The sequence below is a fragment of the Hevea brasiliensis genome, chromosome 8 (assembly GCF_030052815.1).
Source record: "Hevea brasiliensis isolate MT/VB/25A 57/8 chromosome 8, ASM3005281v1, whole genome shotgun sequence".
NCBI classification, from domain to species: domain Eukaryota; kingdom Viridiplantae; phylum Streptophyta; class Magnoliopsida; order Malpighiales; family Euphorbiaceae; genus Hevea; species Hevea brasiliensis.
In genome coordinates, this window is record NC_079500.1 from 17,691,306 (window position 1) to 17,716,632 (window position 25,327).

The window sequence follows — 25,327 nt, forward strand, 5'->3', positions numbered from 1 at the left end:
ATGGAAGAAACCAAAGGGGTGTTTGGATGATTTACCTTTGTATAAACTTGTTAGAGATGATTGTTAGCAGATTTCCAAACAACTCTCCTCCCAATAAGTACGTCAACTCTTATTTAAATTTTCGCATTGTGACATCTCATTTACTCTTTTTTCTTACCTTTTCTAACTCTATTTAGAATTTCTCTAGTAGAATATGATTCTAAACATGAAATTGGTATTTGACCAATAATCCTAAACTCCTAGAGTCTCAGTTTATGAAAATTGAAATCTAAAATGGTTGTAGTCTAATCAATGAACGTTTTAAATGGAGACAAAATTAAATTTATCTAATGGTCTTTCAATGAATGAATTTTTATAGTATAGTATTTTGCTTAATATATTATAGTACAAAATTGTTCAATATTCCTAATGAAAGACGAAAAGTTTGATTCTTAAAGTATATAATTCTCCACTTTTTTCATATATTTAAAATCGATTAAACACTTTAATGGTAAAGAAATTATTGCAATAACTTTTGATTATCAAAACTTTGGTGAACTTTTATATAATTTTTATATTGTTTATCACTTCTATTATTGGAAAAAGTTATTTTTTGTTTACATTAAAAAATTTCTGAAGTCTAAGTTTTTCCTACTTAGAATTACCAATTAAAATCCTTCTAAAATAATCAATAATTTTAGCATCCAAATTTTTAATTTCTTGCAGTGAAATCAAATGTTAATCTTAATATACATCAATCAGTGCTCTCACACTTTCATAATTCCCGCTAACCAAATTAAATTTAAATTAAAATTTATGGATAAATTGGGATCAAAATTAAAAATAAATTAAATTAAACATATTAATAAATACAGGAACAAATTGAGCATTAAATCAATTTGCGATTCACTCTAAGGTGTACCTAATTACTGCCTTCATGGTTTTCAAATTCAAACTAAACAAGTTCATGGAACTAAATTAATTAAAAATTAATATTTGACTTAATTGGATAGTTTTTGTGACACCTCTCACCGTCTATAGTGTAACCGAGCGAGAAGTGTCACATTCATTGCTGGAGCACCCTATCTTGTCTTATCATGTTCATTGTAAATTTTTAATATCATTTAAAAATAGGTATTTCATATGTTGAAAATTTTTTTTTTATAATAATTTATTTCTGTGGATACCCGGGCAGAGCCTCCTCTGTTTAATTGGCATCTGGTGGGTTCCACTCGTTACCTGTTAACAACAATTTCATATCTCTACATGTCATATCATGTCATCTCTGCTCATATAATTTCAAGTTCATTCATTCATCTAGAAATTCATATGCAGAAATTCATAACTTTATTTACAATCCAAAATATGTAATTACAATTTTTATTTATATCACAATCTAGTAATTACATCATGATTATACACAATGAACCAAAATATTAGTTTATACATAGGCCCTACCAAAATACAAAAGACTGGTGAGGTGACTCTGGACTGTATGTAGATCTGGTCAACTGTGGTCAGAACACTACTGTGGCGGCTGCTGATCTCCAGTACCTACGCGAAGGAAAATCCAACGCGCTAAGCAATTTGCTTAGTGGTGCATAATCTTAAAGCAGAATAACTAAATAATTTAAAATGACGATAATATGTGTAATTCCATAATTCTAGGTCAATGGCATATTTTATAACACTTTGGAATCAATATATTTATCAGGATTTTATCTATGCATATATTTCATTTTCAGTCTCCTTAAACTCATATCAGTGAATTTGTCATTAATTCTACACTTTGGGAACAGTTAAATTTAACAGTATCATTTCTATTCATTTCTTATACAATCTAAGTCATTTATAACTTTTATGTACTTTGGAAATAAATTAATTATTAGTATCTTTTTTGGGTATTAATTTCATTCTCTGGCTTTTTAAACTCATTTTAGAGTCTTTGGAATCGTATTAGTGTATTTTATATCATATCGACGTATTTCATGTCATATCTGTATATTTGTGCCCAAGTAACCTTTAACAAACTATAATGCTAGATACACGGAAGTATATAGGTTAGACAGCTATATGTCTACCCTATATACATTTTTCAGGCATGAGGCCAACTGTCAGGGTTGTAAAGCCAGAAATAAGGTTAGGCATAATGGCCAATGGGTAGGCATATAGCCTGTAGAACAATCATATCAGACTTATATTGTCAATTCATGATTTGCTCTGTAGGCAGTACTACTATCTGTGGTCCCTAATTGGTATACCAATCAATCTAACTATATACATATAAGCCTAGGCATTCTTTGGGCAAATTAGTACTATTAAGCATATTTCATGCTATGTACTATTAAGGGTTCATAATATATTTTTATTTCACTTCATGTGCTACCTATGCTTTATACCATTTCCATGTTATTATAATGGGAACATCGGTCCCAAGCACTTATTCGTATAACTTATGTATTTATCACTCTTATTATTTTATATCATATACTATACATATTTATAGTATTGTTATTTCATATATGATGGAAACATAGTTTCCAAGTGTATTTTCCTATGACTTATGTGTTTAGCAAACCATTTAGGTAAATTTATATTTTATGTATCAATTAATTTCATGTCACCTTGTAGTGGAAAAGTAGGTCCCACATACCTATTTTGTGTAATTTAGCATGTAGTGACTTATTAGGGATAAGTCCTTACTAAAAACAATTTAATTTAAGAACCTTTCTTTAGGTTCAGTTTCACTGTTTTGACTTTAGATATCACATTGAACAATTACACATTATTACTTATTTCATCACTTTATAGTGGGAAAATAGGTCCCACATACCCTTTCATGTGGTTTAGTGTTTAATGGCTTGTTAGGGTTAAATTCCTACCATTAGATAATTTATCTCATGGACCTTTCTTTAGTTTCAATTTTTGTGTCTTACTTTTGCCTATCCATATGATCAGTTTGTAGCCACTGTTTGGCCACACTTCCTTCATGGAAGTTGTTCCTCTATATCTTATCTTTATTTTCCCTTTTGAATCATGTCAATTTGATTTTTAGAACTCAAGATATGGTCTGATAACCATAACTAACTCATTCCCAGATTGTGGTTCCTTAACTAGGTAGCTTTTGGACTTAAAATTTACCTAATTAACGGAACAGGTTACAGTCACTTTTAGGCATGGTGATCTTCATAAAAATTGTTGCCCTATGTATTATGATCATTGAGAAATTTGTATCACAATTTTTCAAGTTTTTTGGAATTATTTATGGCCAATTAACTGACCTGGGTTCATGTACCCTGTGCCAACAGGGGCTCAGTTCAGGAAAGTGACTGCATGTCACTTTTTGAGATTCTTAAATTCATAATTTGGAGAAGGTTCTTCAAATAAAGTTGTAGCCCTATTTCTCACGTTTCTGGAAAGGTATGGCTCATCTCAATTGGATTTTTCTAATAGGAGTTATGACTAAAGACTGCTCTGGGGTCAAGTGAAGTTTGGTCAGATTGCAGGTTTTAATGTAGTGATTTATTCTAACTGTTTGACCTAGTTCTCTTGTTTTCTCGGTTTTGGTCAAAGCACCAATTTTGTAGGTCTGTGTCTTCTAGACATTTTCCCACTGATTTCATTACATTTGAGTTCTTGTAGACCAAGTTATGGTCATTTTGCCAAAACTAGTCAGGTGAAGTTAGGTCCAGCAGTTTCTGGGTAACCTAATTATGGGTAGCTTTGTGACCCAATTTGTGCCGGCCAGCAATTTGGTTTGGTTTTTGGCATTTCTGGGTTCAGTGGTCTTCATAAAAATTGTAGCCCTATATCTAAGCTTTCCAATGGTATCAAATTCAGGTTATTTGGATCAGTGTAGAGGGAGTTATGACCAAATCATTTTCTGGATTTGGTATAGGGTAATCTGGATTTGGGCAGTATTTAGGTCAAGTTTTGGACAGAATTTGGGCATAGTTTCCTTATGGAAAATGGGCTATTTTGGGTCCAATTTCACCTCTACTTGGCCTCATACCAATTGGAGTCACATATTTTCAGTTATGGTTCAAAACTCATACTGGACTCATTGAGTCCCAAAACCTGCAGAAAACAAGCACTCCCAATTTCAATTTCCTCCATCTTCCTTACTTCAATTGGCATGCATAGCACTTCTATAAGCAACAATCTCAACTCAACCAAGTCAATTTCAAGTATTTACATAAAGTCCCCACATCATATACATAAACCCTAATTCCAATCACCCAATTTTCACAAACTCAACTCTTTTACACTTTTTATCATATCAACTATTCAAACATCCTTATGGAACCATTTTTTATCATTTAAAAACATCAAACCTCATAAGATTCATGACTGCCAAAATTAAAGTTTTTCAATTCCCTTTATTTGTTTTCATTTTCATGGAATACTCACTCATCTCATCATTCTTACAAGATTTAAAGAAGAGAGGGAGTGGTATTTTTTGCACTTACCTTGTGACCCAACTTGCAAACTTCAATTTCTCTTCTTCAAATGGGTTTCTAAAGCTTCCTTATGGAGTGGGGAGGATTATTTGTGAAGAGAGCTATGGGTTTTGATGGGTAAATGAAGAGGAAATCAAGCTTTAAGCTTGATAACAATGGTGGGGAGAGAGAGACCAAGGGAGACAGCAAAGAGAGAGAGAGAGAAGAGGAAGAAGAAGATGGTTGGTGGGGTTTTGTCTCTTGTGGGTATTTATATATATATATATATATATATATATATATATATATATATATATATATATATATTTGTGTACTTAATTTTTTTCTTTTTTAAATTTCATAAGCCTTTTCTTTTCTTTTCTTTTCTTTTCTTCTTCTTTACTTTTCTCATTTTCCAATTCATTTCATAAATATTTAATTTATGTTAATTATTTTATTCTCTCTATTTAATTTGACATTTAGGTTAAAATTCACCTCTGGGGGGTGAAATGACCAAAATGCACTTCGGGATGCATATCGGGTTATTTTTATTATTTTTGTATTAAATAATAAATTCTCTAAATTTTATTTTATTTTCTTTAACATCTTTAATGTCATTTTTACCTAAATAAACCTTAAAATTGGGTCCCAAAATTATTTCCTATATTTATTAAATTTTTCTTTACATTTATTTTATTAATTTAGGTCTCTTCACTATAGTTTAAGTGTAGTTTCAGACATTCTGACTGTCCGAACAGACATTAATCGCTGGAACAGTAGAATGTATGAACTACCTATGGTGAGAGCGTTACAATTCTTCCCCTCTAAATAGAAATTTCATCCTCGAAATTTACCTAATGTGAAGAGCTGAGGGAACTGTTGCCTCATCGTCTCCTCGCTCTCCCATGTAGCTTCTTCAGTGTTGTGGTGTCTCCATAAGACTTTCACTAATGTGATCCTCTTGTTTCTGAGTTCTTTGACTTCCCATGCCAAGATTCTGACTGGTTCTTCTTCATATGTCAAATTAGGCTGTACAATTATCTCCTCTGCTGAAATGACATGCGAAGGATCTGATCTGTATCTCCTGAGTATCGACACATGGAATATATTGTGAATCCTATTCAGTTCAGGGGGTAAAGCTAGCCTGTAGGCTACTGGACCCACATGTTCAATGACATCGTATGGACCAATAAACATAGGGCTTAACCTACCCTTCTTAACAAATCTTAGCACTTTCTTCCAAGGTGATACCTTGAGAAACACCTTATCGCCAATCTCATACTCTATATCCTTTCTCCTCAGGTCGGCATATGACTTCTGTCTATCTTAGGCGGCTTTCAAATTGTCTCTGATGAGTTTTACTTTTTCTTCAGTCTGTCTCACTAAGTCTGGGCCCACTACTTTCTCTTCCCCCATTTCTGTCCAACCTAAGGGAGTCCTGCATCTTCTCCCATACAATGTTTCATATGTAGCCATTTTTTTTTATGCTGGCTTGGTAGCTGTTGTTGTAAGCGAATTCTACCAAAGGAAGATAATTCTCCTAATTCCCTTCAAAATCGATGACATAACTTCTTAACATATTTTTCCAATACATATCATGTAATTCATGTCATATCATTACTATCATGTCTTATCATTACTATCACGTCTTTAACATCTATAACAATTTTAATAAGTTCTAAGGGTTACCTATATCACCCTTTTGGACTTTCCATCCGTCTGGAGATGAAAAGTCGTACTCAAGTGCAATTGAGTGCCCAATGATCCCTATAACTTCTGTTGAAGAAATTCTCAGGTCTCGGTTAGTTATGAGTGATATCGACACTCCATGTAACCATACTATCTTAGCTATGTAGATCTCTACTAATCCTTAGCCTGTCTTACTAAATCTAGTTCTATAATCTTATCCCTATCTCGATTTACTAACGAAAATACGTAGCTCTACACAATTGTCCCAAGTTAGTGCTGTAATCTGCAGCTTATAGCACAAACATTGAGAATATTGCGTAGTTACCACGGTATATCCCAATAGATCAGGTTTTTCCTACACTTATCCTCAATCAATTCTGTACACATCCTCTTTCATCTCATATACAGTCTCTTTCTTATTTCCATCCATTATCTTTAACACGATCCTTTTCGGTTGATAATCTACAATCACCTGGTGACCTAAAAGGTTGGTGACAAGTATGTTATCTTCTGACCCATCTATCGGTATCCTCTTTCAACAGGAGGTACAATGCATATATAGGGGGTGAACATAATTAGGGTCTATCAATACATATTTAAAGGTGTTATAATTAGAAAATGTACCTCTGACAACATCTACTAGGTCTGGCTTCTCTCGAGCCATAGCGCACACATGGGGTGCTGCTTCAACCTCGGGCTGTTTTATAGTCTCAGAAGCTCTCTGTGATGTATTAGCTATCTCTGGTCTCATCGATCTTCTACCCCTCTGTACTGTCGGGACAGACCTTTGAGTCTGTGGTGGAGTTGTGGGAGCACTCCTCCGTGGGCAATCTCTTAAAAAATTCTCTATGGACCCACATCTGAAACATCCACCCGTTAGCAATCTATACTTTTCTATGTGGTTCTTCCCACAATGTGTACAAACTGGCATCGTGGTTGATCTCCGTGCTATAGGACCCATAGAATTGCCAACTGATACACCCTTCTGACCTCCTCTCTTCAAGGCAAATCAGAACCTCTGCCTCTGTTCTCTGCTCTAAATCTGACCCTAAGACCCCCTGGGTCTCTTGCTCTCTGTAGCAGCTGTGCTGGACTGGCCAGGTCCAGACCCTCTCTTGCACTGCCTGTCCCTCCTAAATAGCTCATCATTTCTAACTCTCTCTACTGGGGCCCTATATACTGGTTGGGGAGGTAGTGGCATAGCTCCGATGACCTGACGAAGCAATTGAGTCATTTGCTCTAGGAAGGCCTACTGTGTCCTTACTAAAGTACCCAATGATGGTTCTGTTCTACTGCTATTGTGCCCCTAACTAGACGTTGGTGCAGGTGTATGATTCTCTACTCTTCCTTTATTGGTCTTGGAGACCGGTGCTCTGAAGGTTCAGATGCCATCGATCCTATCAAACAGACAAAGAACAGATCTGCATTAGTGTCAACTCAACTCTATTTAAAAGCCCATGCATGTGATGCACTCTATCTATTTCTAACTATCTAGGTCTAGGACCGCATAAACCTTTGCTCTGATACAACTAAATGTGATGCCCCTCACCCGTCTACAGTGTAGCCAAGTAAAAGGTGCCACATTCGGTGCCAAAGCACCCTATCTTGTCTTATCATGTTCATTGTAAATTTTTAATATCATTTAAAAATAGGTATTTTCTATGTGGATTTTTTTTTATAACAATTTATTTCTGTGGATACCTGGGCAGAGCCTTCTCTGTTTAATTGGCGTCAAACGGGTTCCACTAGTTACCTGTTAATAACAATTTCATATCTCTACATGTCATATCATGTTATTTCTGCTCATACAATTTCAAGTTCATTCATTTATCTAGAAATTCATATGCAGAAATTCATAACTTTATTTACAATCCAAAATATGTAATTACAATTTTTATTTACATCACAAACTAGTAATTACATCATGATTATACACAATGAACCAAAATACTAGTCTATACATGGGTCCTACCAAAATACAAAAGATTGGTGAGGTGACTCTGGACTGTATGCAGATTTGGTCAACTGCGGTCAGAACACTACTGTGGAGGCTGTTGTTGTGGCAACTGCTGATCTCCAGTACCTACGCGATGGAAAATCCAACACGTTAAGCAATTTGCTTAGTGGTGCATAATCTTAAAGCAGAATAACTAAATAATTTAAAATGACGATAATATGTGTAATTCCATAATTCTAGGTCAATGTCATATTTTATAACACTTTGGAATCAATATATTTATCAGGATCTTATCTATTCATATATTTCATTTTCAGTCTTTGTGACGCCCCTTATCCGTCTACAGTGTAGCCGAGCGAGGAGTGCCACATTTGGTGCCGGAGCACCCTATCTTATACTGTCCTATTCATTGTTAATTTTAAACTTATAGAAAATATGTTAATTTTTTTTATATCACAATTTATTTATGTGGATACTCGGGCAGAGTCCCCTCTATTTAATTGGCATCTGGCGGTGTCCACAAGTTATCTGTTAAAATAAAACCATGTCTCATATTTTTACATGTCATATTATCTCATTTCTACTTATACAATCTCAAGTTCATTCATTTATTCCATTCATTCATATGTAGAAATTCATAACTTTAATTACAATCCAAAATACAAACTTACAATTTTTATTACATCACAAACTAGTAATTACATCATGTTTATATACAATGAACCAAAATACTAGTCTATACATAGGCCCTACTAAAATACAAAATGACCGATGAGGTGACTCTGGACTGTGGCAGATCTGATCAGAGCTGTGTCAAATGCTACTGTGGCGGCTACTGCTATGGAGGCTGTGTCCGGTGAGTCTGGTCTCCAGTACCTATGCGATGGAAAAACCATACGCGCTAAGCTGATAGTTTAGTGGTGCATAATTTAAAAGAAATGTAATTAAATAATTAAAATAATCGTCCTATGCTAAGTTTCACAGTTTCTAAGTTATTTATGAATTTTTTGCACTTTGGAAGCAATTTAACTTAACAGTATCTTTTCTGGTCATTTCTTATATTTTCAGTCTGATTTATTTATAACAGTGCCCAAGTAACCTATAACAGACTATAAGTGCTGGATACACGGGAATATACTGGTTAGACAGCCATATGTCTAGCCTGTATACACATGTCATATCAGGCACTAGGCCTGCGGGTAGGCTTTCTAAGCCACAAATATCATTAGGCACAATGGCCAATGGTCAGGCATATAGTCTATAGAATAATCATGTCAGACATACTTTATCGATCAATGATTATTCCTGTAAGCAATAATGCTATTTGTAGTCCCTAATTGGTATACCAATCGATCTATACAATATAAATAAGCCTAGGTTTACTTTGGGTAATTTAGCATTATAACTTCTTAGTAGGCTTTTCATGTCATTTTGTAGTGGGAAGGTGGGTCCCACATACTTGTTTAGTGTAATGTAGTGACAATAGAATTTTTGTGTCGATGTGTAGTGGAAAAGTGGGTCCCACATACCTGTCTTAAGTAATTTAGTATATAGTGACTTAGTAGGGATAAGCCAATAATGTTTTTCAAGAACCTTTCTTTAGGTTCATATTTGGGACTTTCACTTTGCATATCACTTTAGACAGTTTGTGGCCACTATTTAGCCCCATTTCCTAAAAGGAAATTGTTCTTCTATGTCTTATCTTTATTTCCCTTTTTGAATCATGTCATTTGGATTTGTATAACTCAAGTTATGGTCAATCACATTTGCCTTTCTAGGGTGATAGTCGATCACACAGTCATAATCTTTAAGGAATTCAATCCATCACCTCTGTCTCAGATTGAGTTCCTTTTGGGTTGGCAAATACTTCAGACTCTTATGATCCGTGTATATGTAGCACTTCTCACCATATAGGTAATGCCTCCATATCTTCAGTACAAATATTATTGCAGCCAATTCCAGATCATGTGTTGGGTAGTTCTTTTCATGTGGCCTTAGCTGTCTAGAAGCATAGGCAACTACTTTACCTTCTTGCATCAGAACACACCCAAGCCCATTATGAGAGGCATCACTGAAGATCACATAGTTTTTCCTAGACTCTGGCTGTGTCAGCACTGGAGCTTCTGTGAGCATAGCCCTAAGCTTCTCAAAATTGGCTTGACATTTGTCATTCTAGTCAAACTTTGCATTCTTATGCAGTAACTTAGTCAGTGGGGCTGCTATAAGGTAGAATCCCTTTACAAATTCTCTGTAGTATCCTGCTAACCCCAAGAAGCTTCTGACCTTTGTTACATTTCTGGGAGGTTTCCATTCCACAATTGCTTTAATCTTCTTTGGATCCACCCTGATCCCATCTGCTGATACAATGTGTCCAAGGAAGGATATTTCATCTAACCAGAAGTCACACTTGGATAGTTTGGCATATAACTGCTTTTCCCACAGTGTCTGTAGTACTACTCTCAGGTGTTCATCATGCTTCTCTCAATTATTAGAATACACCAAAATATCATCTATAAAGACCACAACAAACCGATCTAAGTAGGACTGAAAGATACGACTCATTAGGTCCATAAAAGCTACTGGTGCATTTGTTAGCCTAAATGGCATCACTAAAAACTCATAGTGTCCATACCGGGTCCTGAAAGTAGTTTTTGGCACATCTGTCTCCTTACTTTCAACTGGTGATAGCCTGATTTGAAATCTTAAAGAACACGCCATGTAACACCCTAGGCAAATCCCACATCGACAAAACACGGGAGAGATGCTGGGTTTATAAGTTGGTGGTTCGTAACCCCTAGTGACGTATTTTAAAACCGTGAGGGCTTCAGCCCAGAGCGGACAATATCACTAGTGGGCCGGGCCGTTACATTTGTGATATTGTAACCTGGCTCCGATACCACAAATGTAACGGCCCGGCCCACTAGTGATATTGTCCGCTTTGGGCTGAAGCCCTCATTGTTTTAAAACGCGTCACTAAGGGTTACGAACCACTAACTTATAAACCCAGCATCTCTCCCGTGTTTTGTCGATGTGGGATTTGCCTAGGGTGTTACACACTAGCTCCCTTCAGTTGATCAAATAAGTCATCTATCCGTGGTAACGGATATTTATTTTTCACAGTCACCTTATTCAGTTGTCGGTAGTCTATACAAAGCCATAGTGTACCATCTTTCTTCTTCACAAACAACACCAGTGCTCCCTAGGGTGACACACTAGGGCATATGAAACCCTTATCTAGTAGCTCCTGTAACTAAACTTTCAACTCTCTCAGTTCAGTAGGTGCCATCCTATATGGAGCAATAGAAATTGATGCGGTACCCAGCATAACCTCTATAGCAAACTCCACTTCTCTATCAGGGGGCAAACCAGGCAACTTTTCCAGAAACACATCCGGAAATTCACATACTTTGGGGATCTCTTGTATACTTGGGCTAGTTTTCCATGTGTCAATCACATGTACTAAGAAAGCCTCATAGCCCTTCCTTCTCATTCTTCTAGCTGTTTTGGCTGATATGATAGCAGAAAGACAACACATTCCTTCACCCACAACTGTAATCTCATCCTCTTCTGCTGTCTGTAGTGAAATCCTTTTCAGCCGATAATCAACCATTGCTTGATGACTTGATAGCCAATCCATTCCCAGTATCACATCAAACTCATGGAATGGTAGTTCAATGAGGTCAGCTGGAAACTCACACCCTTGTATTTTTAGAGGACAACCCTTGTAGACCTTTTTCACCATGACACTATGGCCTAAAGGGTTTGTAACTTATATGTCCTCTTCTAACTCCTCTATCTATACTCCTCTATCAATTGGTGGTGCGATACACACATATGAATGTGTGGAACCCAGATAATCAGTGCACATACTAACATGTCGTAAAGAGAAAATGTACCTCTAATGACATCTACTGGTTCTGGCTCCTCCCGAGCCCTCATAGCATAAGCACAAGGTGCTACATTGGTCTTCTGCCTCTGAGCTATCTCTACAGTATGCCTCTGGGATGTACCAGCTGTATCAGGCCTCGGAGCTCTTTTACCCCTCTATGACGCTGGGGTAGTCCTCTCTGTCTGGGGTGGAACATTGGGAGCATTAACACTCCTCTAGGGATAATCCTTCAGGAAGTGATCCGTAGACCCACATTTGAAACACTCACCAGTCAATAATCTACACTCTCCTTTGTGGGGCCTCCCACAATGTGTACACACTAGTAGTGGGGCTAATCCCCGTGTAGTTGCACCAGGTGAACTGCCCACTGATGCACTAGACTGTCCTCCTCTCCTCGGAGCAAACTGAGATTTCTGCTTCTTGCCTCGACCCTGAGTCTGACCCTGAGACTACTTGGGCTTTTTACTATCAGTGGTTGCTGAACCAGACTGCCCAGATCTAGAACCCCTCTTATGTTGTCTGTCCTTTCTGGACTACTCTTCATTTCCAACCCTCTCCACATCAAGGGTTGATGCTATCAACTGGGAGAAGTTTGCGAAGTGATGAGATGTGACTATCAATATGATGTTGTCATTTAATCGATCCTCAAACCTTTTGCACTTTTCAACCTCTCTAGGCATGATCTCCAAGGCATATCCACTAAGTCTCACGAATTCCCACTCATATTTGGAGACTGTAAGCTGCCTCTACCTCAGTGCCAGGAATTCTCTCCTTCTGGCCTCCAAGTACACATGGCTAATGTATTTTTTCCTGAATTCAGCTAAAAAGAACTCCCATGTGATCTGTAAAGGTTGTGCTACTCTAGATGCAATCACCCACCATCTATAGGCATCCTCCTGTAGTAGTGACGAAGCACACTCCAACTACTGCTCTAGGGTGCAGTGGAGCTGCTGCAAAACCCTCTCTGTCCTCTCCAGCCAATACTCTATTGCAGCTGGGTCATACTCTTTCTTACCCCTAAAGTTAATGGTGAAGGAACGGAAGCGTGAAAAACACAAGATTATACCATTGAATTCAAAAATTTTCACCTAGGGTCACATGCACCATGCAAGATTTATTTTTATCTATTTGATTTCAATGATAAACAACATATTAAAACTCTTTTAATATGTTTTTGGATCTGTATTTGCCATTTAAGATTTTAAAATTAATCAGATTAATTTTAGAACCCTAGATTAAATCAAGAACGATTACACTAACCTCTTGATATGTTGCAATATGTTCGCGCCCTTTGAGATTCGTCTTCAGGACACCAGATGTTGTCCCTCTAGCTTGTCCACACCAAGAACACCTATGGCAGCCCTTGAACAGCTTCTAAAGCCTTTTCTATTAATTAGAAATTCAAGTTCTGCCTTTTAAGAGATTAGAGATGTAAACAGAACACTAGAAACAATTTCTAGTGTTCTTAATTCAAGAGATTGATGGCTAATCTCTTTGAATTGATGAGAGATGAAGAGAAATAGCTGGAGAGGCTCAAAGTGGCGTGACAATTGGGAGGAGAGGCTGCTGGTTATGTTTTCTTTTCATAACCACACTTAAATAGCTAGGTTAACACATTAAACCCTAGCCACATGTCACCTTTTGATTAGCTCTAGGTTTAAGTGACCCAATCACATTGTGCCAAGTGTCAAACCTATATTTAATCTTGATTTTAATCATCTTACATGATTAAAAATATTTTGCAAGCTTATGTGTTATGCCATGTGTCACCATCTCATGTTGCCACGAGTCACAATCGTGAAATGACCAAAATGCCCTCGTGTCTTAATTTTGAGTTCTTAACCCAAAATAATTATTTTCTTCTTCTAATTAATTTATATCAAATATAAATTAATTAATTAATCTCTATTAATTAATTTCTCATCAATTAAATTCATATTTAAACACTTTAAATATAAATTTAATTTATACTACACATCCAATAATCTAGATTTGGTTTCAAGTCATGCTAGGGACTTTGCAATTTAATTGCAAACCAAATCTATTTAATTAATCAATTAAACTCTTTAATTAATTAATTAAATCATATTTAAATAGGTGATAACTTGTGTATGTGTGTGACTTACTAGGCTCATCACTAATTGGCAATGAGACATGATATCAACTCTTAATATCATCAGAACTCTTTCTTACCATAAATGATTTCTCTAAATCATTTTATGAACCTCATAGACCATGGTTAACACCTAGCATAGCATGCCATGGCCACCCAATTAGTAATAAGATTTACCTTAAATGAACCTATAATCATATGTTACCATGCACTAGAATCTCTCATTACAAAATCCCAACTCAAGCCGAGTCATGGTTTATGTCAAACTCCATTTGCTATGAATATTATGTTCTTTTAATTCCAGTTCTTGATTAAAAGATTTTTCTCATCGTAAACTCTTTTCAATAAATCTATCTGTCTAGCCAGAACTTGAAACATCAAGAACAATTAAATGAACATAGGATTTTAACTCTATTTACTTAGAGGAACAGATTCCATCTTGATCAACACCTACCTCCATATATAACTAGAAGCCAACACATGCCCATATACCCATACATAGTACAAGTATGAAAGCAGATCAAACTCAAACTACCTATATACAAGATAACTGTGCTATCTCAGTCTAAAGATTATATGCATCGATATGATTTATGACAAAACATTGACAAGAGTAAACTCCATGTGCTTGTCATAAGTGTCACCGGTTCGCCTACTTATCATTTATAAGTGCCTATCAAGTTTGTTATATGGCATGAGACTCACCATTCCATCTTATTTATATCTCATATAAATAACTTGGGAACAAACATGAATACAATCTTTCTGGATAAGTCATGTCCTTATTATGAAGTATCCTCGATTGTGAACCTATTTATGATACTTTGTGCTAGAAATATTGTCACTCATATTCTGAACAACTTAAGAATAATATTTCTAACAAAATATCAATGGACATTTTCTATTACACATAAATATGTTATGTAAACGGAAAAGTGGAAATGCCTTTTATTAATAAAATATGTACAAGATACAAACTAAATGATAAGCTCTAGGGCATACTAATAACAATCTCCCACTAGCAAGAGAGCCATTCATTACAATACCTTAGACCTATCTGCTCAAGATGTCGGTCTAATCGAGTCTGTGACATAGGCTTAGTGAATGGATCACCGGATTTTCACCGATGCTATTTTCTGCATGGCTACATCGCCGCCCAACTATTTCTCCGATAATGTGGTAGCGCCTTTCTATGTGTTTGGATTTCGTGAGACCTTGGTTCCTTAGCCTGTATGATCGCTCCATTGTTGTCACAAAGGTAATGGAACCGCTGACTCAATGGAAGGAACTATCGTAAGTTCTCACGAACTTCTTTATCCAAACGACTTCCTTTGCGGATCTCGATGCAGAATATACTCAAATTTCGATGAGTGGAATCAATGTGCTCTGCTTGGAACTCTTCCAACTAATCGCACCTCTATTACAAATGAACATATATCCAGAGGTAGACTTTCTATCATTGATATCCGATTGGAAATCGTAATCAGATAACCATCCAATTATAGTCTCCACCTCCATAAATCAAGAATAAATCCTTAGTTCTTCTCAAGTACTTAAGGATATTCTTGACAACTATCCAAATGTTCCAAACTGGATTGGATTGATACCGCTAGTCAAACTAACAGATATGCGATATCCGCCTAGTACACAACATTGCATACATTAAACTTCCAATAGCCAAGCATATGGAATCTGGCCATCTTATCTCTTTCTTCAGGTGTCTTTGGAGACATCTCTTTAGAAAGGTGGATACCATGTCTCACTGGTAACAATCCTCTCTTGGAATCAAGCATGTTAAACCTCTTTAACACCTTTTCCAAGTATAGACTTTGGGATAAACCAATTATTCTTTTCGCTCTATCTCTATAGATGCGAATCCCAAGAATATAGGTTGCCTCCCCTAAGTCTTTCATGGAGAATGTATTTGACAACCATACCTTTATAGTCGTCAACATACCCGTATCATTACCTATCAACAAGATATGTCATCCACATATAAGACAAGGAAAGTGATAGCACTGTCACTAACCTTCTTATATACACATGGCTCATCCTCATTTTTGATAAAACCAAAAGATTTAATGGCTTCATCAAAACAGATGTTCCAACTCCTCGAAGTTTTTTTCAACCCATAAATGGATCGCTTTAGCTTGCATACCTTGGAACCATCTTGGGATTCAAATCCCTTAGGTTGTTCCATGAAAATGTTTTCTTCAATGTATCCATTGAGAAAAGCTGTTTTGACATCCATCTGCCAAATCTCATAATCATAGTATGCAGCTATTGCTAATAAAATCCTAATTGATTTAAGCATGGCAACAAAGTAGAAAGTCTCCTCATAGTCTATTCCTTGCCTTTGGCGAAACCCTTTCGCTACTAGCCTTGCCTTATAGGTCTCTACCTTTCCATCAGAACCAATTTTCTTCTTGAAAACCCATTTGTTCCCTATAGGTACAATACCTTCAGGTGGGTCAACAAGATCCCAAACTTAATTCTTATACATGGAATCAATCTTGGATTTCCTAGCTTCAATCCATTTTGAAGAGTCTATATCTGATATAGCTTCTTCATAGGTAAGTGGATCATCTCCATGATCTACTTCTTCATGAGTAGACAACTCTTGTTCTTCTTCATGAAGAAAACCATATCTCACTGGTGGGTGAGATACCCTGGTTGTTCTACGAGGAACAGCTGTAGATGTTTCATCAACGGGTATTGGTTGACTAGATGGATCTATATCCATCTGATCTGTTGGTTGGTTAGAATTCTCCAATTCTAACTCTATTTGCCTTCCTTTGCCTCCTTCTTGAACAAACCGTTGTTCAAGAAATGTGGCATCTCTACTTATAACAACCTTTTGTGAAGTAGGCAAATAAAATAATATCCAAAACTATATTTTGGATATCCAACAAATCGACCTCTTTCTGATATGGTCTCCAATTTATCGTTGTTCACTTTTGATATAAGCTGGACAACCCCAAATCTTAACATGCTTAAGACTTGGTTTTCTTCCATGCCATATCTCATAAGGTGTGGAAGAAACTGATTTTAATGGAATCCTATTCAGAATATATAAAGCTGATTCTAATGCAAATCCCCAAAAGGAGATTGGCATATCAGTATAGCTCATCTACTACGTACCATATCCAATAGGGTACGATTTCTCCTTTCAGATACACCATTCAGCTGTGGCGTTCCTGGAGGAGTCAGCTGAGAAACAATGCCATACTCTCTCAAGTATTCATCAAATTTAGTACTCAAATATTCACCTCCACGATCTGATCGAAGAGCTTTAATATTCTTTCCTGTTTGATTTTCTACTTCAGATTTAAATTCTTTGAACTTTTCAAAAGATTCATGTTTGTATTTCATCAAATACAAATACCCAAACCTTGATTTATCATTAGTAAAGGTAATAAAATAATGAAAAACACTATAGCCATTTCTTTAAATGGACCACATACATCACTATGTATTAGCTCCAAAATATTTTCAGCTCTTAGCCCTTGTCCAACAAAGGGTGATCTAGTCATTTTGCCTTGAAGGCAAGATTCACAAGTTGGAGTAGGCTCAAAGCCCAATGAGGATAGAATCCCCATTTTCTCCAATTTTGCAATCCTATCTTCTGCAACATGACATAACCTTAAGTGCCAAATATATTTTGAACTTGAGTTGGTTTTCACCATGGCATTGCATTCATTCAGATTGCTATACTCTGGCCAGTGGAAACACTTTCTTACTGGCAATGGAAACACTTTCCTATTGGCAATGGAAACACTTTCCTGTTGGCAGTGGAAACACTTTCCTTTGCCTTTATCAGCTTTAGTCTTCCTTTTCTACTTAGCTATTTTCTTGGAAGGACCAGAATCGAGGTTTCTTTTTCTTATTGCCCTTCTTCTTGTTGGACTTTCCAGTAAGAAGATGCAACCAAAGCTACCTCTTTTCCTTTATTGCTGGCATATTCTTTTGGGCAATAACCAGCATGTTGAGTAAACCAGCTAAGGTGCATTCTGTTGAGTCATATGGAAATTTGTCACAAAATTCCCAAAAGACTCGTGAAGGGATCAAGGATCAAATCCGCTTGTAATTGGAAATCCATGTTGAAGTCAAGATGTTCCAACCGCTCAATCACCGAATCATCTTGTGGACATGATCCCCAACATTCTGTCCCTCGGACATCCTCATACGGAATAGCCGTCTAGATATCTCATACCTAGCATTCTCGCTGTGCTCACCATACAACTCTTGTAGGTGAAGGAGGATCTCACTCGCACTGCATGTTCTCATGTTGCTTCAGAACTCATTACTCATAGAAGCAAGCATGTAACACTTAGCTCTCATATCATGCTCCTTCCACTTGTCCAAAGTTTCATGTTCCTCTTGTGTGGCCTCTGGAGGTAAGGGACCAGAACATTTGAATCTAGAACATATCCTATATGTTCAAGGTTCAGACAAGTTTCAAATTTCTTAGCCAATCGCATGCATTAGGTCCTGTCAACTGTTGTGATCAAGTATGCTTGCAAGGATATTGGATGGTGGTGGTTGTTCTGTGCTCATTATTATCGTAAAATTAATTGCAGAAATAACCAGATTAATTAGTAAATGTATCATGTAATTAACCAAATATGATTATGGTCTTTTAATCAAATTGGTCCTCCCACTAGCTTAGCGAATCCTACACTTCCAAAGTAGAAAACGGAAATCCTAGTTGGATGGATTTCTAGTGGGTGATTGAATTCTTATAATTCTATTGATCATCCTCAGGTACATCCATTATTGGAATTACAATAAACTATAAGTGAGCAACTCCTTGCCCATCACATCTCATGTGAGGTTCAATCCTTTACCTAGCCCCTAATGCTCAAAATCTCCGGTACATCCATTATTGACTTATCTTGCATTAGTTAAGTTGATCCCATTGAGCCAGTAATTATGCAAATAATTTTAATGTCCTCAGGTACATCCAATATTGGCCACCAAACCATTTACATATTTACAACATCTCATGCTTAACAATTATTCTTAAGAAAATCTCTTAAATTAATTGCATCTCATGCAACTATTTAAAATTTCTTAAAATAATTGCCCCAATGGAGGGCTTATGTTATAATTACTTTAATTATAGCATTTCCAACTTAATCATTTGTTTGGAAGATTTTATAGCCATCCTAATTACTATTAAGGTCTCACTTTGCACATTATCCATTTAGCATGCATATATCATATAATTGCATACATTCCCATACATCTCATGCATTCATGGATAAGCAGTAAATATGGTATGATCATGGACTTTCTAAGGGATTCAATTTGAGCCACCAAGAATTGAATCAGGGCATTCCTAGGTGCATTTCATTCATTCATTTTACAAGAGTTGCTGAAGGAGTACATAATCAACACTTGATATTGAATTCCTCCCACTGGTCCCACCAATGCTCTTGACCTCCTTGAACTTCTTGCAATCCAATATTACATAGTAATCCTTGGCATACCAAGGCGAATTTACAAAAACTTAAATAAATGAAATTACAACCCAAAAAATATTACAAACTTAATAATACATGCCCAAAATAAATTAAAATAAATTAATTAATTTACAATCCCAAAGAAACATAAAAGAAATAAATCCAATCACATTGGTCTTTTATAGTCCATGATCATCCATCATGCATATCACTATTTAACAATTAAATAAAACATACATACTTAAATTAAATTGAATATCTCATATTCAACTTAAAAATCCAGATTTGAATATGATTCAAATAAATTTAAAAATTTAGATTTGAATCTCATTCAAACAAATTTAAAAATTCAGATTTGAATCACATTCAAACAACTTCAAAAATTCAGATTTGAATCACATTCAAACATTTTTTAAAAAATCAAATTTGAATCACATTCAAATATTTCTTAAAAAATCAGATCTGAATTTTATTGAATCAATTTTAAAAAATTAGATTTAAATATGATTCAAACAACTTTAAAAATTCAGATTTGAATCACATTCAAACAACTTTTAAAATTCAGATTTGAATCACATTCAAACAACTTTTAAAATTCTGATTTGAATCATAATTTAATTGTGTGATTAAAACAACTAATTAAACACTTTAATTAGTCAAAGAATAGGCCTTAGATCATACAACAATTGCAGAATTAAAAGCCAAACCTTGAACCACCCAAGGAACCATTGTTGCCGCCACCAATGGTGGCTTCACCATGTGTGACGCCACATCTCATGATCCAACCAGCAATGAATCTCTTGATCTCATGATCAAACACACAATTAAATTATATAATCAACAATCTAAATGGCAAATATAGTGGCTCTGATACCAATTGAAGGAACGGAAGCGTGAAAAACACAAGATTATACCATTGAATTCAAAAATTTTCACCTAGGGTCACATGCACCATGCAAGATTTATTTTTATCTATTTGATTTCAATGATAAACAACATATTAAAACTCTTTTAATATGTTTTTGGATCTGTATTTGCCATTTAAGATTTTAAAATTAATCAGATTAATTTTAGAACCCTAGATTAAATCAAGAACGATTACACTAACCTCTTGATGTGCTGCAGCGTGTCTTTGAGATTCGCCTCAGACACCAGATGTTGTCCCTCTAGCTTGTCCACACCAAGAAAACCTATGGCAGCCCTTGAACAGCTTCTAAAGCCTTTTCTATTAATTAGAAATTCAAGTTCTGCCTTTTAAGAGATTAGAGATGTAAACAGGACACTAGAAACAATTTCTAGTGTTCTTAATTCAAGAGATTGATGGCTAATCTCTTTGAATTGATGAGAGATGAAGAGAAATAGCTGGAGAGGCTCAAAGTGGCGTGACAATTGAGAGGAGAGACTGCTGGTTATGTTTTCTTTTCATAACCACACTTAAATAGCTAGGTTAACACATTAAACCCTAGCCACATGTCACCTTTTGATTAGCTCTAGGTTTAAGTGACCCAATCACATTGTGCCAAGTGTCAAACCTATATTTAATCTTGATTTTAATCATCTTACATGATTAAAAAATATTTGGCAAGCTTATGTGTTATGCCATGTGTCACCATCTCATGGTGCCACGTGTCACAATCGTGAAATGACCAAAATGCCCTCGTGTCTTAATTTTGAGTTCTTAACCCAAAATAATTATTTTCTTCTTCTAATTAATTTATATCAAATATAAATTAATTAAATAATCTCTATTAATTAATTTATTCTCTTTTAAATTATTATTTAAACACTTTAAATATAAATTTAATTTATACTACACATCCAATAATCTAGATTTGGTTTCAAGTCATGCTAGGGACTTTGCAATTTAATTGCAAACCAAATCTATTTAATTAATCAATTAAACTCTTTAATTAATTAATTAAATCATATTTAAATAGGTGATAACTTGTGTATATGTGTGACTTACTAGGCTCATCACTAATTGGCAATGAGACATGATATCAACTCTTAATATCATCGTAACTCTTTCTTACCATAAATGATTTCTCTAAATCATTTTATGAACCTCATAGACCATGGTTAACACCTAGCATAGCATGCCATGGCCACCCAATTAGTAATAAGGTTTACCTTAAATGAACCTATAATCATATATTACCATGCACTAAAATCTCTCTGCTACAAAATCCCAACTCAAGCCGAGTCATGGTTTATGTCAAACTCCATTTGCTATGAATATTATGTTCTCTTTTAATTCCAGCTTGATTAAAAGATTTTTCTCATCGAAACTCTTTTCTCGAATAAATCTATCTGTCTGGCCAGAACTTGAAACATCAAGAACAATTAAATGAACATAGGATTTTAACTCTATTTACTTAGAGGAACAGATTCCATCTTGATCAACACTTACCTCCATATATAACTAGCAGGAGCCAACACATGCCCATATACCCATACATAGTACAAGTATGAAAGCAGTATCAAACTCAAACTACCTATATACAAGATAACTGTATATCTCAGTCTAAAGATTATATGCATCGATATGATTTATGACAAAACATTGACAAGAGTAAACTCCATGTGCTTGTCATAAGTGTCACCGTTCGCCTACTTATCATTTATAAGTGCCTATCAAGTTTGTTATATGGCATGAGACTCACCATTCCATCTTATTTATATCTCATATAAATAACTTGGGAACAAACATGAATACAATCTTTCTGGATAAGTCATGTCCTTATTATGAAGTATCCTCGATTGTGAACCTATTTATGATACTTTGTGCTAGAAATATTGTCACTCATATTCTTAACAACTTAAGAATAATATTTCTAACAAAATATCAATGGACCTTTTCTATTACACATAAATATATTATGTAAATGGAAAAGTGGAAATGCCTTTTATTAATAAAATATGTACAAGATACATACTAAATGATATGCTCTAGGGCATACTACTAACAAATGGCCCTATACTTTCGCAGTCTCTCTAATAGGGATCTGTGTACAGGTTGCGGCTATGGGAGCGGTGGTGGCTGTACAGGTAGTGGTGGTGCTGGTGGCTGTGGTTGTGGCTGTGGAGGTGGAGGTGGCTATGGCTGAGGTATAGCTCCGGTGACCTGACAAAGCAGTTGTGCCATTTGTTCATAGAAGGCTTGATGTGCCCTACTCACAGTACCTAGAGATGACTTTGCTCTGCTGCTTCGCTCCCTACTAGGAGTTGGTGCGGGTGTGTGACTCTCTACCTCATCCTCTATCGATTCTGGAGGTCTGTGCTCTGAAGGATCAGATGCCATCGATCCTATAAAACAAACAAAGAACATATCTACATTAGTGTCACCTCAACTCTATTTAAAGGCCCATGCATGTGATGCAACTATTTCTTTCTATCTATCAAGGTCTAGGACTGCCTAAACCTATGCTCTGATACCACTAAAATGTGACGCCCCTTACCCGTCTACAGTGTAGCCGAGCGAGGAGTGCCACATTTGGTGTCGGAGCACCCTATCTTATGCTGTCATGTTCATTGTTAATTTTAAACTTATAGAAAATATGTGAAACTTTTTTTTTTATATCACAATTTATTTCGATGGATACCCGGGTAGAGCCCCCTCTATTTAATTGGCATCTGGCAATTTCCACAAGTTATCTGTTAAAATAATACCATGTCTCATATTTCTACATGTCATATTATCACATTTCTGCTTATACAATCTCAAGTTCATTCATTTATTTCATTCATTCATATAGACATTCATAAGCAGAAATTCATAACTTTAATTACAATCCAAAATACAAACTTACAATTTTTATTACATCACAAACTAGCAATTACATCATATTTATACACATTGAACTAAAATACTAGTATATACATGGGCCCTATCAAAATACAAAATGACAGGTGAGGTGACTCTAGACGGTGGCAGATCTGGTTAGAGCTCTGTCAGACGCTACTATGGTGGCTGTATCGAGTGAGCCTGGTCTCCAATGCCTACGTGATGGAAAAACCATACGCGCTAAGCTGATAGCTTAGTGGTGCATAGTTTAAAAGAAATGTAACTAAACAATTAAAATAATTATTCTATGCTAACTTTCGTAGTTTCTAAGTTATTTATGAATTTTCTGCACTTTGAAAGTAATTTAACTTAACAGTATCTTTTTTGGTCATTTCTTATATTTTTAGTCTTGATTTATTTATAACAGTGCCCAAGTAACCTATAACAGACTATAAGTGCTGGATATGCGGGAGTATACTAGTTAGATAGCCATATGTCTAGCCTGTATACACATGTCATGTCAAGCACTAGGCCACTGGGTAGGCTTTCTAAGCCACAAATATCATTAGGCACAATGGCCAACGGTCAGGCATATAGCCTGTAGAACAATCATATCAGACATACTTTGTCGATCAATGATTATTCCTGTAAGCAGTACTGCTATCTGTAGTCCTTAATTGGTATACCAATCGATCCATACAATATATATAAGCCTAGGTTTACTTTGGGCAATTTAGCATTAGTAACTTCTTAGTAGGCTTTTCATGTCATTTTGTAGTGGGAAGGTAGGTCCCACATACTCATTTAGTGTAATGTAGTGACAACGAAATTTTTGTGTCAATGTGTAGTGGGAAAGTGGGTCCCACATATCTGTCTTAAGTAAATTAGTATATAGTGACTTTGTAGGGATAAGCCAATAATATTTTTCAAGAACCTTTCTTTAGGTTCAAATTTGGGACTTTCACTTTGCATATGACTTTGGACAGTTTGTGGCCACTGTTTGGCTCCATTTCCTGAAAGGAAATTGTTCTTCTATGTCTTGTCTTTATTTCACTTTTTGAATCATGTCATTTAGATTTGTAGAACTCAAGTTATGGTCAATTGACCATAACTTGGTCAATTCTGAATTTTGGTTCCCTTAATAGGCAGTTTTGGTATTATATTTTGTTAATTTTATTTGAGTAAGTTGCTGCCATATTTGGGTCTACTACTCTCCATAGGATATGTCACCCTATGTCTTATGGTCACTTAGAATTTTTTATTGTAATTTTTCAAGTCTTGTTGTGTTACTTATAGTCAAATTATTGACCTAGCCTCAAGTGTCTTATAGAAATTAGGTTTCAATTAGGGCAATAGCTTTGACCTAATATTTAGGCTCTTTGCATTCATAAGGTGAGGAAGTTGCCTAAAGGAAAATTAGAGGTCTATTTCTTAGCTTTCCAGAATGGTATGGCTCATTTTGTTTGAAGACTTATAGTAGGAGTTATCCTTAAAACACTTTGCTAGAATTAATGGTCATTTGAACCATTTACAGATTTGGTATGCCAATTTAATCAAGTTAATTGAACTAGTTTCATAAGTTTCTGAGTTTTGGTCAAAATATCATTTTTGTAGACCTATGTCTTAGTCAAAATTTGACACTAGTTTTAGGGCATTTGGAGTTATATGGACCAAGTTATGGCTTCTCTGCCAAGACTGGTCAAGTGGTCCTTATATGGCAAATTCTGGGCAGTGTCAATTCTAGACAGATTTGGTACTTCAACTTAGACAAGCAATTTGGTTAGGTAAATGGCATTTATGGGCTTTATGTCCTCTACAAGAGTTGTATCCCTATGTCTAATCTTTCGAATGATATAAATTTCAGGTCATTTGGACCTGTACACAGTGAGATATTACAAAAGAGTGAACACTGTTCAATTGGTCATTTATGGGTTCAATAAAATTGCATATCCGGATTTGGTCAAGTTTCATGTTAGTTTTTAGGCAGAATTGGGACATGGTTTCTCCATGAA

General features: G+C 35.6%; 1 protein-coding gene across 1 annotated transcript in view; it reads right to left on the bottom strand.

The window, feature by feature from the left end:
- Positions 1-22,832, bottom strand: part of LOC110670696 (endo-1,4-beta-xylanase 5-like) — a 66,685-nt gene extending 43,853 nt beyond the window's left edge. Inside the window, exon 1 of the mRNA XM_058150719.1 lies at positions 22,715-22,832. Coding sequence (XP_058006702.1) covers positions 22,715-22,832 — 118 coding nt within the window. The remainder of the gene's footprint in view (positions 1-22,714) is intronic.
- Between the last annotated feature and the right edge of the window lie 2,495 nt (positions 22,833-25,327).